Source organism: Gopherus evgoodei, chromosome 5 (genome assembly GCF_007399415.2).
Source record: "Gopherus evgoodei ecotype Sinaloan lineage chromosome 5, rGopEvg1_v1.p, whole genome shotgun sequence".
NCBI classification, from domain to species: Eukaryota; Metazoa; Chordata; order Testudines; family Testudinidae; genus Gopherus; species Gopherus evgoodei.
The window spans coordinates 12,759,128-12,777,572 of NC_044326.1; the positions used below are offsets into that span (position 1 = coordinate 12,759,128).

An 18,445-nucleotide genomic window follows, 5' to 3' on the forward strand; every position below is an offset into this window, starting at 1 on the left:
GTGGTTCCAACTAAGTACCGGGAGAAGCTCTTAAGCTTAGCCCATGATCATCCCAGTGGCCATGCTGGGGTGAACAGAACCAAGGACCGGTTGGGGAAGTCCTTCCACTGGGAGGGGATGGGCAAGGATGTTGCCAAGTATGTCCGGTCTTGTGAGGTATGCCAAAGAGTAGGTAAGCCTCAAGACCAGGTCAAGGCCCCTCTCCAGCCACTCCCCATAATTGAGGTCCCATTTCAGCGAGTAGCTGTGGATATTCTGGGCCCTTTCCCAAAAAAGACGCCCAGAGGAAAGCAGTATGTACTGACTTTAGTGGACTTTGCTACCCGATGGCCAGAAGCAGTAGCTCTAGGCAACACCAGGGCTAACACTGTATGCCTGGCCCTAACAGACATCTTTGCCAGGGTAGGTTGGCCCTCCGACATCCTTACAGATTCAGGGTCTAATTTCCTGGCAGGGACCATGGAAAAACTGTGGGAAACTCATGGGGTGAATCACTTGGTTGCCACCCCGTACCACCATCAAACCAATGGCCTGGTGGAAAGGTTCAATGGAACTTTGGGGGCCATGATAAGAAAATTCATCAACGAATTCTCCAATAATTGGGACCTAGTGTTGCAGCAGTTGCTGTTTGCCTACAGGGCTGTACCACATCCCAGTTTAGGGTTTTCACCATTTGAACTTGTGTATGGTCACGAGGTTAAGGGGCCATTACAGTTGGTGAAGCAGCAATGGGAGGGGTTTACGCCTTCTCCAGGAACTAACATTCTGGACTTTGTAAACAACCTACAAAGCACCCTCCGACACTCTTTAGCCCTTGCTAGAGAGAACCTAAAGGATGCTCAAGAAGAGCAAAAGGCCTGGTATGACAGACATGCCAGAGAACATTCCTTCAAGGTAGGAGACCAGGTTATGGTCTTGAAGGCGCAACAGGCCCATAAGATGGAAGCATCATGGGAAGGGCCATTCACGGTCCAAGAGCGCCTGGGACCTGTAAACTACCTCATAGCATTTCCCAATTCCTCACTAAAGCCTAAAGTGTACCATGTTAATTCTCTCAAGCCTTTTTATTCCAGAGACTTACAGGTTTGTCAGTTTACAGTCCAGGGAGATGATGCTGAGTGGCCTGACGGTGTCTACTACGACGGGAAAAAAGACGGTGGCGTGGAAGAGGTGAACCTCTCAACCACCCTGGAACGTCTGCAGCGGCAACAAATCAAGGAGCTGTGCACTAGCTTCGCCCCATTGTTCTCAGCCACCCCAGGACGGACTGAACGGGCATACCACTCCATTGATACAGGTAATGCTCACCCAATCAGAACCCCACCCTACCGGGTGTCTCCTCATGCCCAAGCTGCTATAGAACGGGAGATCCAGAACATGCTACAGATGGGTATAATCCGCCCATCTACCAGTGCATGGGCATCTCCAGTGGTTCTGGTACCCAAACCAGATGGGGAAATACGCTTTTGCGTGGACTACCGTAAGCTAAATGCTGTAACTCGTCCGGACAACTATCCAATGCCACGTACCGATGAGCTATTGGAAAAGTTGGGACGTGCCCAGTTCATCTCTACAATAGACTTAACCAAGGGGTACTGGCAAGTACCGCTAGATGAACCTGCCAAGGAGAGGTCAGCATTCGTCACCCATGCGGGGGTGTATGAATTCAATGTCCTTCCTTTCGGCCTTCGAAATGCACCCGCCACCTTCCAGAGGCTGGTAGATGGTCTACTAGCTGGACTGGGAGAATTTGCAGTTGCCTACCTCGATGATGTGGCCATTTTTTCAGACTCCTGGCCCGAACACCTACTACACCTGAAAAAGGTCTTTGAGCGCATCAGGCAGGCAGAACTAACTGTTAAGGCCAAAAAGTGTCAAATAGGCCAAAACAGAGTGACTTACCTGGGGCACCAGGTGGGTCGAGGAACCATAAACCCCCTACAGGCCAAGGTGGATGCTATCCAAAAGTGGCCTGTCCCAAGGTCAAAGAAACAGGTCCAATCCTTCTTAGGCTTGGCCGGATACTACAGGCGATTTGTACCACACTACAGCCAAATCGCTGCCCCATTGACCGACCTAACCAAAAAGACCCAGCCAAATGCCGTTAAGTGGACTAATGAGTGTCAAAAAGCCTTTACCCAGCTTAAGGCAACGCTCATGTCTGACCCTGTACTCAGGGCCCCGAATTTTGACAAACCATTCCTAGTAACCACAGATGCATCTGAGCGTGGTATAGGAGCAGTGCTCATGCAGGAAGCAACAGATCACAACTTCCATCCTGTCGTGTTTCTCAGCAAGAAACTGTCTGAGAGGGAAAGTCACTGGTCAGTCAGTGAAAAGGAATGCTATGCCATTGTGTACGCCCTGAAAAAGCTACGCCCATATGTTTGGGGACGGCGGTTCCAACTACAAACTGACCATGCTGCACTAAAGTGGCTTCATACTGCCAAGGGGAACAACAAAAAACTTCTTCGGTGGAGTTTAGCTCTCCAAGATTTTGATTTTAAAATTCAACACATCACAGGAGCTTCTAACAAAGTTGCTAATGCACTCTCCCGTGAGAGTTTCCCAGAATCCAGTAGTTAAAAAGTGTTCTTAAAATGTAAAAGTCTGTTAGTTATATACTTAGTAGTATATGTAAAGGTGCATGTGTTGTATTAATCTGTTTATTTTCAAGTTCTAGAAGGAAATTGCCGCCAGTGAGCTTCCCCACTGTCTGCAATTTGGGGGGCGTGTCATAAACAGATAGCTAAGGGTTAATGTCTTTCACCTGAAACACCTGACCAGAGAACCAATCAGGAAACCGGATTTTTTCAACTTTGGGTGGAGGGAAGTGGGTGTCTGAGTCTTTTGTCTGTCTGCCTGCTCCTCTGAGCTTTGGAGAAGTACTCTCTACTTTCTAGTCTTCTGTTTCTAAGTGTAAGGACAAAGAGATCAGATAGTAAGTTCTATGGTTTCTTTTCTTTGGTATTTGCATGAATATAAGTGCTGGAATGCTTTGATTTGTATTCTTTTTGAATAAGGCTGTTTATTCAATATTCTTTTAAGCAATTGACCCTGTGTTGTATCATCTTAATACAGAGAGAACATTTGTATTTTTTCTTTCTTTTTATATAAAGTTTTCTTTTAAGACCTGTTGGAGTTTTTCTTTACTTCAGGGAAATTAAGTCTGTACTCACCAGGGAATTGGTGGGAGGAAGAAATCAAGGGGAGAGCTGTGTGTTGGATTGCTAGCCTGATTTGGCATTTCCTCTGGGTGAAGAGGAAAGTGCTTTTGTTCCAGGATTGGGAACGGAGAGGGGGAATCACTCTGCGTAGGTTCACAGAGCTTGTGTCTGGGTATCTCTCCAGGAGCATCTGGAGGGGGGAAGGGAAAAAGGATTATTTCCCTTTGTTGTGAGACTCAAGGGATTTGGGTCTTGGGTCCCCAGGGAAGGTTTTTCAGTGGGACCAGAGTGCCCCAAAACACTCTAATTTTTTGGGTGGTGGCAGCAGTACCAGGTCCAAGCTGGTAACTAAGCTTGGAGGTTTTCATGCTAACCCCCATATTTTGGACGCTAAGGTCCAAATCTGGGAATAAGGTTATAACAGGTTGGGTCAGGGGAAATCACAGAATGCGAATAGCTCCAAAGGGAATTTTTAAAGTGATCATTTAAAGAAATATATCCCTGATTGGGCACTGCCCTGTTGTGCACTTTATTAGTGGATGTAATAGCAGGAAACTTCCTGTCATACTCCTCCTCCCTCCTACTGTTTGTTACATTCACTTGTTGTTGTGATTTTAGCTCTTAAGGGGTTTGATTCTCATTTACATGCCAAGGCCTCTTTATACAACACTGGTTGAACACTGACACCCTCTTAAGAGCCCCTTTATATTACATTCTGGGGTGTCATCCAGACTAGTGAGGGGCTGTGTCACCAGCTGCCCTGCAACCTGGGCTGCCTCATGAGGCTTTGCTGTTGCAGCTCCCAACATGGATCGCTCACAATCAGCCTGCCAGCATGCAGGTCATACTCTGCATGTCTGTGTATAGACAGAGCCCTGGTCCAGTAACTCTGACCTCAGCAGCCTGTCAGCAACCAGCCACACATTGGCTTGCAGCAGCCTTGGTTACTACCTGTGGGGTGGCTGCAGCACACTCCCAGTTCTGAATTGTCCCCAAAAACATGTGTTCTGCACTGTCCAACCCTCTCTTGGATAGTTCAGGTATTGGCACTGAACCAGCTCCCCAGCTCCAGATGGGAACAGCTTTGAGCAGCCTTAAGGGTGCTTTAAATTATGCTGGTGTGCAGCCCCAGGATCTGGGTAGTGGAAAGATAGTTTAAATGCCACATTTTTGCCTCTTCCCCCAAGACACATCAAGAACAGAACAGCCTGTCCTTGGATTTGGCCCAGAGGCTGTATCCATTCAGTATACAAGACCAAATTCTAAACTTGACTTACAACATATGAAACCCTAACAAAGTCACAAGAGGGCTCTGTGTGGCACAAATCAGACAGGACGCCGGTCCACTGTCATGTCCAGGGCAGATTAGCTCATTTGCTGAACCTGAGATGGCAAATGCCAGCTCATTACTTGCAGGTGAATTGCAAAACTCAAAGCAAACCAGAAATACAGTAATTCTACTGGGGCTATTCAGCACATATTTCTGGACCAGAAATATATGCTGAATAGCCCCAGTAAGCAGGCTCTTGGGGGCATGCCGTGCAGAAACATAGCTGACTTTTAAAACTGTCTCCTTTTAATCTGGATGTTTTACGAGACCGTCTATATGGAAATTGAACTAAGATGACAAACTGAGATAATGCAAGCAGTGAATATCCCAGCTGTGTGAAATACATCAGTTTCACCCTGGAGGCCTCATGGTGTCACTGGCTTCGATGCACCCAGGCTTACTTTCCCTCCTTTGGAGATTCACTTTGAATATGAACAAGCACTCAGTTGAAACTACTGGTTTTGCCTGAATTTTCATGCATCCGGTGCTCACCATTTCCCAGGGCTTTGACGTATCTTTCTGGGCTGAGCCTCACTCACTATCATTTATGGGGTTTGAGATTAGTTGTTTGAGAGTATTCAAACCCATTAGGTATTTATGAAAGTGTTCTGGCATCCCACAGTTGAATGCAACCACTTCTCAACTGCGGACCTGCAAGGTGGATCCAGTGTGGAAGTTTTGCCTTTTCCTCATTGGACGGAAGCTTTGTGGGGAAAACAACAAAAATCAATCCCCTGAATAAAACTCTAGATGTGCCCCTTATGAAAACTTCATTTTTTCACAACAAAAATCAGCCTTGTGTGACAGAATGATAGTTTTTTTGTGTGCAAAAAAAGCACCTTTTGCATTTGCAAAAATATTCAAAAACAACAAAAAATGCTTTGCTTCCTTTGTAATGCTAAGATGAAATTTTTCCCCCCTCTCAGAATTCTGTAATGTGCCACCCAGAAATTTGATCCTGCAAAACTCAGTCCTACAGTTAATGCACCTTTGAAATTCTTGGCTTCAGAATTAGGCCCTAAAATTGAATACATGTATAGTTTCTCTAACTTAAATACATTGGGCTAAATTCTGATCTCAGTTAAAGCCAGAGCAACTTCACTGAAATGAATCTAATTATACCAGATGAGCTTCTGTGACCTCCCCGGCAATTACTCTGGATTTAAAGCCATACAACTGAAGTCAAATTCTAGCCCATTGTTTGTTTTGTAGTGTGTCAAACTACAGCCCTCATTATGTGTAACATTTTTCTTCCCCCTTACTGGAAGATAATTGACTATGAGAAAATCTATTGGGATCTATATAAATGTAATCAGGTTCTTTAGAAATTATTCTAAAACACTACCAAGTTTAATAGCTCATAAAATCTATGGAAAAAAGTTTATCCTCTATCTTATAGATCAGAATAACAAAGCTATAATTCTCTATTTTATTCTGTGGGATAGTTTAAAAAAATCTATGGATATGATATTTTCTATTAAATATGTTGGGTGAACACCTGGCTCCACTGAAGACCATGGCAAAACTCTCATTGACTTAATGGGGCCAGGATATCACACAAAGGATTTTTCCATAAGGGAAAATTCCTTTCAATAACCTTTCCAAAACCAACTGAAGTTGCTGTAAGGATTTATATTTCCCTGACTACTGAATACAAAATTTAAGCAGAGGGCATTTTGAGAAACCAATATATCTCAAATGAAACATTCTAGATGACTTCCAACCAGTTTGCTTATAATGAAACCAAAGACTTGCAATTTAAATCAATCCACGTCTGAAACGAGTTATATTATTTTAACCTAGTCTTTATGTTTTGTATCCAAATCACTGGTATATTAGGCTGTTACTTTCTAGTCCATGAGTCATTCAGATAACAACATTGGCACTAGTGAAAACCCACAGAATTAGATGAAATCTGACTATGTTAATCACTGGTCATTTTAAAATCAAGATTGGATATTTTTCGAAAAGATAAGCTCCAGTTCAAACAGAAATTAATTCAGGGAAGTCCTATGGCCTGTTTTATACAGGAGTTCAGAGTAGATGGTCACAGTGCACCCTTCTGGCTTTATAATCTATGAATTTATCAACAATTATTTCTCTTAACCCTTCTATTCCTGTTTACTGAAATACCATTATATTCCACTAGATGGCAGTATTACTTCACTATTTGAATGAACTCAGGTCATACTGCTTCGAGAGGGATACAACCTTCCACCTGCCTTCAGATGTGTGTGGCCTTCACAATATGAGCTAGAGAGCTAAAGGGAAGGACATTCAGCCAAAAAGAGCAGAGAAAAAGCATTAAAAAAGGCTTCCAGTGCAGGGCTGTTTCATATTATGAAGACATTTTATAGTTCAGCACAAAAGAGGAAGAGAAACTAGGGCCAGATTATTCCTGCAGTAACTCTGTTGATTATTTCAAACTGTAGCAGGAAGCAAGGGAGGAGTCTGGGGTCTGGGAAGGCTTCTAGGCAGAAGCTTTGTAGTGATTCAGAGAGAGGGGCAGAGTAACTTTAGGGATATTCTGTTTCCATGTACTGTATTCTTCTGTATAGGCTCTTATATCACACCTCTCACTGTAGTATCTGAGCGCTTTCTATTAATGCATTAAGCAACATGACTAACATCTATGTTCCTTAGTGTAGGTTCCTTGTTCAGTGTTTGAAGAAACTAACTTTTTCTGTGATTCTTCACCATTGTCACATGCCGCTGTTTATTCTATTACCATCATGAGTCATGGTTGATGGCACTAAACTCAAGGGCATCTGTTTCCTCTTCCTAATATAGCTATGAAGCACACAGGAAGTTTTGTGCAGCATAATTAGGTCAGCCTCAGATTTACATTTTTTTCTATAGAGAGGGTTTATTATGTTGCTAAAATTCTACCAAGATCAGTTCTAAACCTTTGCCTCCTTTTAACATCCAGAAGTAAAGACGCAAAAAAGCAGCAACATGATTTTGCACATGCATTTGATGTGGCTCCTCTTTGCCTGGTTTGAAGGTCAGTGGTCCATTCTTCTTCTTTTCTCAGGCTACTCTGAGTTCCAAGGCTCACAAATGATAGCAATGTAAATATTCTTATATTTTCCATTGGTCTAGAATCCAGCAGACAGATTGTTATCACTCAGACACCTGCTTCTGTGACAGTGCTTCCAGGAGAGACTGTCACCATTTAGTGCAAGGCTTCAAATTTCGTGAGTGATGATATGGAATTATATCAGTTCACATCAGGACAAGCTCCTCATTCATAATGGAAACAACTGTTTCACTGGGGTCCCAGCTCGATTCAGTGGTAGATACAGCGGCACTGACTTCACATTCACCTTTGGTGGAGTGCGGGCTGATGAAGATGACAAATACTACTGTGGACAGCACTATAGCACCCCGCTCACAGTGATAACAGTGCAATACAATTGGTTAAACCACCAATGAACTCATGATGTGAAAGCTGAAAAGTATCTTTGCATATGGTAATTTTAACTAGAGAATAATTAGTATAGAAGAATTTTATGCATCTTCTAGAAATTAGTGCTTATTCCCCATGCAGTAGTTTTGGTGAAAAATAACTTTTTCAGTCACTATATTGCCCACTGGCAGAAGGAAAGACTGAGATTCGCTTCCATGCATATCATCAGAGAATTTGTGAGGCCAGATTGAGAAGTCCCCAGCTCCCATTTTGACAGCTCAATAAGTGGACAGTAGAGGTGGTTTAAAAAATAGGTTTGTGGTTTTTTTTCAATGCAATTTCAATGAAAATTTCACCAGAAATCCTTCAGTATCCTGAGATCTATTGACCATTCACACTGTGGCTTGTGTTCCAAACCCTGCCATAAATGGGTTTAAGTTTATCAGAATACTTTGCTATTCTAGAACCAGAACTAGCTTTCCACTTAACTATTGCCATGAACATCATTCCATAAACATGCGTATATTTCTCTTGTTAGTGCTACTCCTACTTCAAGACACTGAGACTCATATACATCTGTGCCCTCTTAATAATAAAGTCCTGAAGCACACAGGAAGCCTGTTGAATTTAGTTTAGCCCAGCCTCAGATTTACATGTGTGACCACAAATAAGTCCTACAGTTTTTTTGCCAGTAATTATAAACCTTAGCTGCATTTTAGCAATTAGTGTTGAGAAATTAATCTAGAACAGGGGTAGGCAACCTATGGCATGCATGCCGAAGGCAGCACATGAGCTGATTTTCAGTGGCACTCACACTGCCTGGGTCCTGGCCACTGGTCCAGCGGGCTCTGCATTTTAATTTAATTTTAAATGAAGTTTCTTAAACATTTAAAAAACCTTATTTACTTTACATACAACAATAGTTTAGTTATATGTTATAGACTTATAGAAAGAGATCTTCTAAAAACATTAAAATGTATTACTGGCACACAAAACCTTAAATTAGAGTGAATAAATGAAGACTCAGCACACCACTTCTGAAAGGCTGCCAACCCCTGATCTAGAAGTAAAACGATTTTGCAAATGCATTTGAGCTGGCTCCTCTTTTCCTTCTTGGAAGGTCAGCAGTGCAGATTTTTTGGTTCTTGATCTTTAAATCAGTCCTCTCAAAATATTGTTAATTAAAAAGCTGTTCCTAGAATCCAGTGGGCAGATTGTTATCACTCAGACACCGGCTTGTGACAGTGCTTCCAGGAGAAAGAGTCACCATTCAGCGCAAGGCTTCATGTTCCATGAGGGATGATATGAATTTATATTTGTTGAAATCAGGACAGACTCCCAAGCTCCTCAAACATGATGCAATGGCTTGATTCCATGGTAGATACAGGGGCACGGACTTCACATTCACCATTAGTGGGGTGCAGGCTGATAATGCAGGTGAACACTACTGTGGACAGAACTATGACATCCTGCTCACAGTGACACAATTCAACACAAAAACTTCTTTAGTGTCACAACCCCTTTGCAGTGAATGTTTCTAAAGTAATGTACTTAGAAAGTTTCATTTGAGGCTAATAGCTACAATGTCACACTTCCCTTGTAGTCAGGTTTGTGGATTTGTTCCTCTGACAGACATTTTTCGATAAAATTCATTGTGTTCCACCTGCCTAGCCCAGTATCACACAGTCCCATGACTCTCTATAAACAGAATCTGATTGCCTTCCCCCCCAACACTCCCCCAATTAAATCTCAATGCATTTTTCAGGAACATCTCAAATGAATTCTCTGCCTATACCATCACCATTATGACGTGCAGACTGAAGATGAGGGAGAATACTATTGTGGACATGACTAGGATACTGATTTCACACAATGATACAGTCCAATACAAAAACCTGTTCGTGCCAAAGCATACCAGGTGTGAAGCCTATGAGGGCAGATGGGGATGCTTCTGATTCAGTTGGTTTAGAATCTTTAAACTTTGAGTAGGTTTAGAAAGTAAATGATCATTCATCTTAGAGCATATGCTTGGCAAAACTCCTCTCCCGGGCAAACAGCACAGCAACACTACAGGTCCATTTACTACAATACCTGAGGTACACATTCAAAGCTCACCTATATTGTCACAGGTCCATTAGTACCCTTTAATAACAGTAGTATGTAGGCTTTTCATAGTTGTTCATCTACAAAAAACAGCACAATCATAATTCTTACCCTAGTCCCATGTTCTAACCTTAAAAGTTCTTAATGTTAGTGAACATTTGTGGTTTTTCTTTCATTATAGCAGCCCATGTTAGGCAATTCTAACAGGCAGAAATCTATTTTAAAACACAATTCACAGTATAAATGATCAGATCTCCATGTAATTTTAATCTTATAGGATACATTCTGTATGAGCCATTCTCATGGGTATGAAACAGCATCTATACGAGGAGAGACTAAATAAACTGGGATTGTTCCACTTAGAAAAGAGATGACTAAGGGCTGATAGTATTGAGGTCTACAAAAGCATGAATGGTGTGGAAAAAGTGAATAAGGAAGTGTTATTTACCTCTTCACATAACACAAAGAACTAGGGGTCGCCCGATGGAATTAATAGGCAGCAATTTTAAAACAAGCAAAAGGAAGTACTTCACACAACACACACACATTGCCAGGGGATGTTGTGAAGGCTAAAAGTGCTAATGAATTCAAAACAGAATTAGATAAATTCCTAGAGGATGGGTCCATCAATGGGTATTGGCCATGATGGTCAGGAAAGCAACCCCATGCTCCAACTGTCCATAGAGCTTCAATTGCTGGAAGCTGGGGCTGGAAGATAGGTGATGGATCACTCAATAATTGCCCTGTTCTGTTCATTCCCTCTGCAGCATTTGGCATTGGCTACTGTCAGAAGACAGGATCCTGGGCTAGATGGACTATTGGTCTGGCCCACTATGACAGTTATGTTGTTCTTCCTATATATTGCAATATTTCTCTTGCAGTGTACATCACTGCTGATTGTGTAGTGCAAACACATTAGAAAGACACACTGCACTAGGTGATATTTTCCTATGGGACTTAATTCTCTTTCAAGCAGCCTACTTTCAAACTGGTTTTGTTCAAATTCATGACCAAGAATTGCTTCAACTCAGGTTCCTCACTGGCTTCTAACTGCAGGTAGTACTGAGTCTGCAAAAGGGAATTCCCCATTAGTCCCAGGAGAGACGCAGGTGTCTGCTTCCTGAAAGACCCTTCTGTCTCTTCTCACTTTCCCTGTTTCAGATCTCTTCCCCGCCCCACATGTCACCCCAAGACCCAGCCACTGGCACTGTACTGTATCTCCACTAGAAACCTCACAAATTGCTTTCTGTCAGTCACTCGGCACTGCTGTTTCCGGCTTAGGTGCTACTGATTCAGTGCATTGGGGACACACAGGCTGAAAGAACAGGTAGGAGAGAGATCAAGGACCCAGAGGTTTCAGCAACACTGAGATCAGTCATGTAAAACTGTATCTAGTGTGCCTAGCTAGCACCAACTTCCCTCCTGCACACCCCTCATTACAGGGACTTTTCATTGTCCAGATAGCCTCCATACTGGTGCTGAGCCGTTGAAAATTCTAGACGGATGAAAAGTTCTCCATATCACCTGCATGACTCACTATGCCCAGCACTAAGGAATTAAAAGTATAAAAAATAAATAATTACTCTTCTGCTTGATGGGGAAATGATCACCTGCATCCTGCCATTTGAAATGTACTGGATGAGACTCTTGATGGAGCCTGTTTGTGCTTCTCTTTCATCACTTCAATCTAACTCCCTACCTAGGGGTTTGCAGTGGCACCCTGCACTGCCTTATGTGAGCTCCTCCCACATTAATTAATTAACAGTTAAGCGTAGTGAGATCCTTTTTGGAGTTTATGGAGTCTTTGGCTCCCCTCGAGTTCCCTGACCACTGGACGGGTTGCTTCATTGCAGAAATGAAGAGATTCTAGTTGTGGAGGAAAAGCTTTATCAAAGAGGAAGGTCTTGTTGAGTGACCTAAAGGTGATCCGCTCTGGCATTAACCTACTCTCTCCCTGAAGTTCATTCCACAGCCAAATCTCCTTGAGTGAGCAAGTCTCTTCTCTACCGTGCTCCTGGCTTTGTTATCTCAAGCTTAGTTGGTAGTTCGTAGATGAAGATACAGTCTCTCTCAGAGCTGTGCAAATAGCTTTTTTTTTGTTTCGGTGGCCTGAAATGACTAACTTGTAGATGATTAATAAATCACTGCAATCCACAAAGATTGAGTTAGTTGTCCAAGCCCCTATACAATGAATGGGGAAAGAGGCGTGCTTAAGAATGTGATCCACAAAAACAGCACATTAGGTAGGGAGCTAGCAATGGGAGTTGCCCACAACTGGAGTGTATCCTAAGCCCATGCTCTCAGGGAAATAAACACCTAAATCCAAGCTGCAGAGAGGTGCCTATCCCTGCTAGCAATCCACAGCTGAAACCCCCTCTCCTGGAGTCAGGTGACTTAAGCATACAAGTTTCTTGTGAGAATGAGTTAGGCACCTGTCTCGTCCACATAGTACAGCTGGAAGGAGTGGTGATGCCCACTTTTAACTGGGGAGGAGGGAGTGTGAGAGCACTCACCCATGATGCAGTAGACCCAAATTCAATTCCTCCTCTGTCTGATGATGAGACAGGGGACATGAACAGGGCTCTCCTGGCTGTCAGGGTGCTCTGGGCTCTCCTGGTGTAGGAGAAAGCCCCACAATCTCTTTTGTCAATGCTGCTGCATTTTGGATAAATAACGAAAGAGTGTGTGGAGCAGGGGACTCAACCCTGGGTCTCCTACTTCCCAGCTGGGTACCCTAAATACCGGACTACAGTGTTTCTCCCTCTTTGTCCCCCCCATCCTCCCCATGAGTAATTAATTAATTATCCAAAGTGGAATGGCTTCAACAGGAAAGACTGAGGGTGAATATCCCATAGCTTTGTGGTTAGAACACTCTCGTGAGACGTGGGAAACCGCTGGTCAAATCCTTTCTCCTTCTCAGACAGAGGGGTGAATTGAGCCTGGGTTTCCCACACCCTAGGTCAGTGCTCTAACCGCTGGGCTAAATATAAGGTGGGCACCTCCTCCTCCAAACAGATTTTGAATTGGACCTTCTGAGCACACTTACCAGATCGGGCCCCATGGATGGAGGCAAGTGGAGCACCTATCTCCCCCTGGTTTGTGGATTGCACTAGGGTTTAGGCAGGAGATCCATGCCCAGACCCCTACAGTGAGGCGACCGTGCACATGCCTAGAAAGGTAGGGAACTTTTACAGTGAAAATTTAGGCACTGAGGGAATTTAGTCACTTCCAGGGTTAGGCAGCAGGAGTTTGGTCTCACAGTAGCAGCTGAACTGGGATTTAGGCTCCTAAGTACCTTTGTGGAGCTGCACCTCTGGGCCTCAGTTCCCCATCTGCAAAATGGAAATAACAGCACTGCCCTACCTCACAGGGGAGTTGTGAGGATAGACACAGTAAAGAGTGTGATCCACTCACATACCAGGGATTCTGCTTAGAGCTAGATACTTTACTTATTAAACTGAATATTGTCTCAGCTACCACTAGAGGGAAGTATATGAATACTGATCTTTCCCACAGTCATATTTGACTAACATATGTGGGCTGATCAGTAATAGGAATAAAGGACATGATTAGAATACTACATCCAAATCCAATCAAAAGTGATCTGTGCTATGAAATACAGACCACAGTTGTTATATTGATCCACTATTTTGCATATTCCCAAACCACCCGCCATTCCCCCATTCTCCTGAGCCCCTATAAATACTTTACCTTTCCCTGTAGACCTCACATCACCAGAATCTATCTGCAAAGATTCTCCAACATGATATTTATGACTCACTTTATCTGGCTACTGCTGCTCTGGGTTCGGGGTAAGGAAAAAGCATCTGAATTATTAATATTAAAAAAACTGGCCTCAGCTAAAATTATTTCCTGTCCCTTTTACCAATAAATGTAGCTGATCCTTTGCATGAATGTATCAGTGAGATTAATAGAATTTCCTTCTATAGTATACTTGTATTTTTCCATTCTCTCTCTATATATGCCTAGGCGCCAGTGGGCAGATTGTCATTACCCAGACTCCAGAATCTCTGTCAGTATCTCCAGGAGACAGAGTCACCATCAACTGCAAAGCCAGTAATGGCATTGATAATGCCGTAGCCTGGTACCAACAGAAATCAGGGCAAGCTCCTAAGCTCCTTATCTACGGCCCTTCCACCCGTCCCTCTGGAATCCCAGACCGGTTCAGTGGCAGTGGGTCGGGCGCTGACTACACATTCACAATCAGCAGAGTTGAAGCTGAAGATGCTGGAGATTATTACTGCCAGCAGCATTACAGAGTCCCTCTCACAGTGATACAGAGTGGCACAAAGACCTCCTTGCAGCTGTTTACGTTGTATAGAAACTAGGGCTTTTGATTATGTATTTAAGTACTAGGGTTCTTTAAAAATCATTGTTACCAAAGGCGTTCTGGGAGGGGCTGGCAGGGTGGAGGAGCCTTTTAAAATCTAATTCAATCAGGGGTGACAATTTTTATTTTTAGCTTCACATCCTGTCCAGGATGTATTTGATCCTGATCTCAGTCTGCGTGTGTTTTACACCAAGACATGGAACTACGTATTTATCTGGAGCAGGAGCAGCCTCCATCCAAACATCAAGCTGGGCCAAGATCTCTCTCTTCTACAAAGACCACAATAGAGTAGAGACACGTCTAATGCACATGGGGAGAACGTCCATACAGGACACATCTGTTCAAGCTCCCTCATATAGGACAGAGATTCTCCCAGGAGTTCGAAATAATCCTTGCCAACTGCTGAGCCCGTTCTGCCAGAGGAGCATCCTCAAAAAGTGACTCTGATTTTTAGGCATGATTTGAAGACATACAAAGGGGAAACAGGATTTATATTTAAATCTGGCACACCTTCAAGTTCCAGTGTACTGTTAGAGCAGTGCAACACAGAGAACTGCCTCTTTTCAACTAGTATTGGTTATTTATATCCTGCTCTTGTGCCCTCTATGGGACTTTTACCATTGGCATTGTTAGGAAAAGGCACAGGTGCTCACTGAGCGATGGAATTTAATTCAATGGGTGCAGCCCATAAAGCAGTTTAGAAAGTGGATCAGGCTCCCATACACTGGGTTTTGTATAAAAGAAGCACAGTGAAGGGCTGAGAGAATGTGAATCCAAAATCAGTCAAATCACATTTTTTGTGATGACCAGCACAATAAGGGTGAGGTGGCTCTAGTAATGCCTGTGAAAATATGCACCTTCTCATCTTGCTAACTTGAGAACTGATTATTACAAGACCTCCTGTCTTGACTCAGGCAAATTTCCCATTCAAACAGTGTCAGAACTGCAGGATCAGGGCCTCCAAAAGTAAAGTCACTTATTCTCATGCACCAACTTGCATGCATCTCTCACAGATTCAGTTATAATGCCTGTGGGCAGAGAGATCTGGGCAAAATCCTGGCCCCATTGCAGTCAATGATAGTTTTGCCATTGACTTCAATAGATCCAGGATTTCACCCCATGTTTGTGTGCAGCATTTGTACATTTTTGTGCAGTACCCAGCACAACATAGTCCTGCTCCTTGACTGCAGCTCCTAGGTGTGACAAATAAATAATAAATACTAATGTCTTTCCAATTATTCTGTAAAGCACTTAGCACACTTTTGATGCTGTCAAATGAATCAGTATCGATCTCTCTGTATATGTAGGTCCTTCATGGTGTCAGTCACCATGGTATCTGTGCACTTTCCATCTCAATATATATCTCTGTCTACACAGTATCTGTAATCCCATAGGTCATAAGAAAAAAAAGTTATTTTTTGTCTGTTTTTGGAGGCAGACTCTGCAATCATTGTCACTAACATGATTTCTATTTTGTAGTATAAATCTTCTTAATTTATGATGTGATTTCAGGATTCAGATGATTCTGATGTGAAAATCAAATTATAGAATAAAATCAAATTATAGAAAATCCCCAGTTATCACACAGACAGCCCTCACTCTTCATACTTTCAATTGCATTGAAATCCTCACATAATTTTTTGTGGCTTTATCAATATATTCCAGCATTATAGAGAGAGTTACCTATCAAATGAATTTAAAAACACGTAGACACAGCTTTCATTATGGTTTCTTATGCATAGTACTAGTGAGGAAACATACCTCTGTTTCCCCTTGGTAATATAGCCATGACTTACACAGGAAACCAGTTGAACATCATTAAGTCCAGCCTCAGATTTACATATCTTTCCATGTGTGATATTTAAGACGTTCTAAAAGCCATCCCACTAGTTGGAAACCTTTGTGAATTTTAACAGCAACAGAGAAAAAAAAATCAGGAAAGACCATGGTTTTGCAAATATATCTGACCTGGCTTCTCTTTTCCATGTTTGAAGGTAGGTCATATAGCTATCATTTTTGAACTCTAATGCAGAAGCTTCTAAAAGAGATTCACTAAAATGCTGCTTATTTCTCCCTTTTCCAGAATCCAGTGGGCAGATTGTTATCACTCAGACACCTGCTTCCGTGACGGTGCTTCCAGGAGAGACGGTCACCATTCAGTGCAAGGCATCCAGCTCAATGAGTGATGATATGAGCTTATTTCTGTTTAAATCAGGACAAAATCCCAAGCTCCTCATACATGATGCAAACAGCCGTTTCACTGGGGTCCCGGATCGATTCACTGGTAGTTACAGTGGCACTGACTTCACATTCACCATTAGTGGTGTGCAGGTTGAAGATGCAGGAGAATACTATTGTGGGCAAGATAACAGCACCCCTCTCACAATGATACAGTTCAATACAAAAACCTGTATGGTGCCACTGCACACACCATGTAGTGTAAAGCAGAAAGAAGCAGCTGTGTACCTATCAGTCTGGCTTGAAAGTAACCTTTAAAATGTTATTGTTTAACTGGTCTCTTAGGTGTTTTAGATTCAGTCCTGTTGCTGAAAAATAACTTTACCTGCAAATACTGTAACTCAGCTGGCAGGGTCAGGAATTCTCAAGACAGGAGCTGAAATGCACAAGCCAATCCCTTTGTTACACAATCCACTCAGTGCCCTGTAAGCAGGACCTCAGTGACTTTTTTTTAAGAAACATGGGTTTTAGCCCATGAAAGCTTATGCTCAAATAAATTTGTTAGTCTCTAAGGTGCCACAAGGACTCCTCATTGTTTTTGCTGATACAGACTGACACGGTTACCACTCTTAAACTGATAATTTTCAATGAATTTTTCAGAAGCAGCCTGATCAATTCCCTCTGCACATGTACACCCATGTAACATATTCCTTACACACAAACCCTCCTGTGCCTTTAATAGTGCCTGCACCATCTCACCACTGAACTTCCCTGGACATTCCCTCCGAGCTGCTGGAAAAGCCCCCAAAGCATAGACCCACGATTCCACCATATGGGACTCCACAACTGCAGGGCCGGTGTGTGTGTACACCTTGCCTGTCCTTTGGGAGCTAGATTCCCTCTGTGATGGTCCATGATCCTAGGGTCAGGGCAGCATGGCCTATTGGTCACTCTACAAAGCAGCCCTTTGGCACAGGGCAGCGTGGCCCAGCAGCCAGAATCTATCGAGCCACCCTTTGGTGCAGGGCAGCCTGGCTCAGTGGCCAGAGTCTATCGAGCCACCTTTCGGTGCAGGGCAGTGTGGCCTAGTGGCCAGAGTCTATCAAGCCACCCTTCATTGCAGGGCAGCGTGGCCTAACGACCAGAGTCTATAAAGTAGCCCTTCAGTGCAGGGCAGTGTAGCCTAGCATCCAGAGTCTAGAAAGTAACCCTTTGGTGTAGGGCAGCATGGCCCAGCAGCCATAATCTATGGAGCCACCCTTCAGTGCAGGGCAGTGTTGCCTAGTGGTCAGTATCTATAAAGTTGGGGCACCCACAAAGCAGTGTGGCAACCCCGGTAAGGGGGCCCACGCCTGCCCAACTCCACCGGGCCCTGACCCAGAGCCCTAACAGTGGCATAATGGCTTGCCATTGACTCAGCGCAGGGGTCCTACCGAAAAACATTGAGGTTTCCTGAGCGGGCGGTACCACTCCCTCACTCTCCCTGGGTCACTTCCTACCAGAGTCTGTGCTGGTGTTTCCCATGCAATGTTGGTTCTCTGTGTTCAGCAGGACCGGTCATCTCTGGGGGCTCCTCCAGTCACCAGGGTGCAGGCGAACCGTGAAAGGCTTCGATTCCCAGTGCAGTCAATGGTTGCAGCTGGCCCTCCAAAGAAGCTTCCCAGGCAACTCCTTCCCCTGCAGCCGCCAGCCCAGAATGAGCTGGGCTCCCTCCCTTTATACTGCTAGAGCACTTGGAACATGCCCAGTCTTGCCAGGGAGGCAGGACTTCCGCTGTCCATAATATGGGCTTAACCCTGTCCAGGCTAGTGTGGGGTAAGCAGACCCCATCACACCCTCCCTTGCCCAGCTTTCAGCAGTTAATGCTGAAGTCTGAAAAATTACAAAAAGGTTCTCACCTTGTTTTA

General features: G+C 43.6%; 2 gene segments (V, D, J or C); both read left to right on the plus strand.

Moving 5' to 3' along the window:
* Nucleotides 1–13,760: 13,760 nt before the first annotated feature.
* LOC115651987 lies at nucleotides 13,761–14,358 on the plus strand. The segment is given in 2 exon segments: nucleotides 13,761–13,821; nucleotides 14,000–14,358. Coding segments are annotated over 2 exon segments (408 nt in total).
* Nucleotides 14,359–16,268: 1,910 nt separating this feature from the next.
* On the plus strand, nucleotides 16,269–17,022 carry LOC115652930. The segment is given in 2 exon segments: nucleotides 16,269–16,354; nucleotides 16,444–17,022. Coding segments are annotated over 2 exon segments (462 nt in total).
* Nucleotides 17,023–18,445: the final 1,423 nt, after the last annotated feature.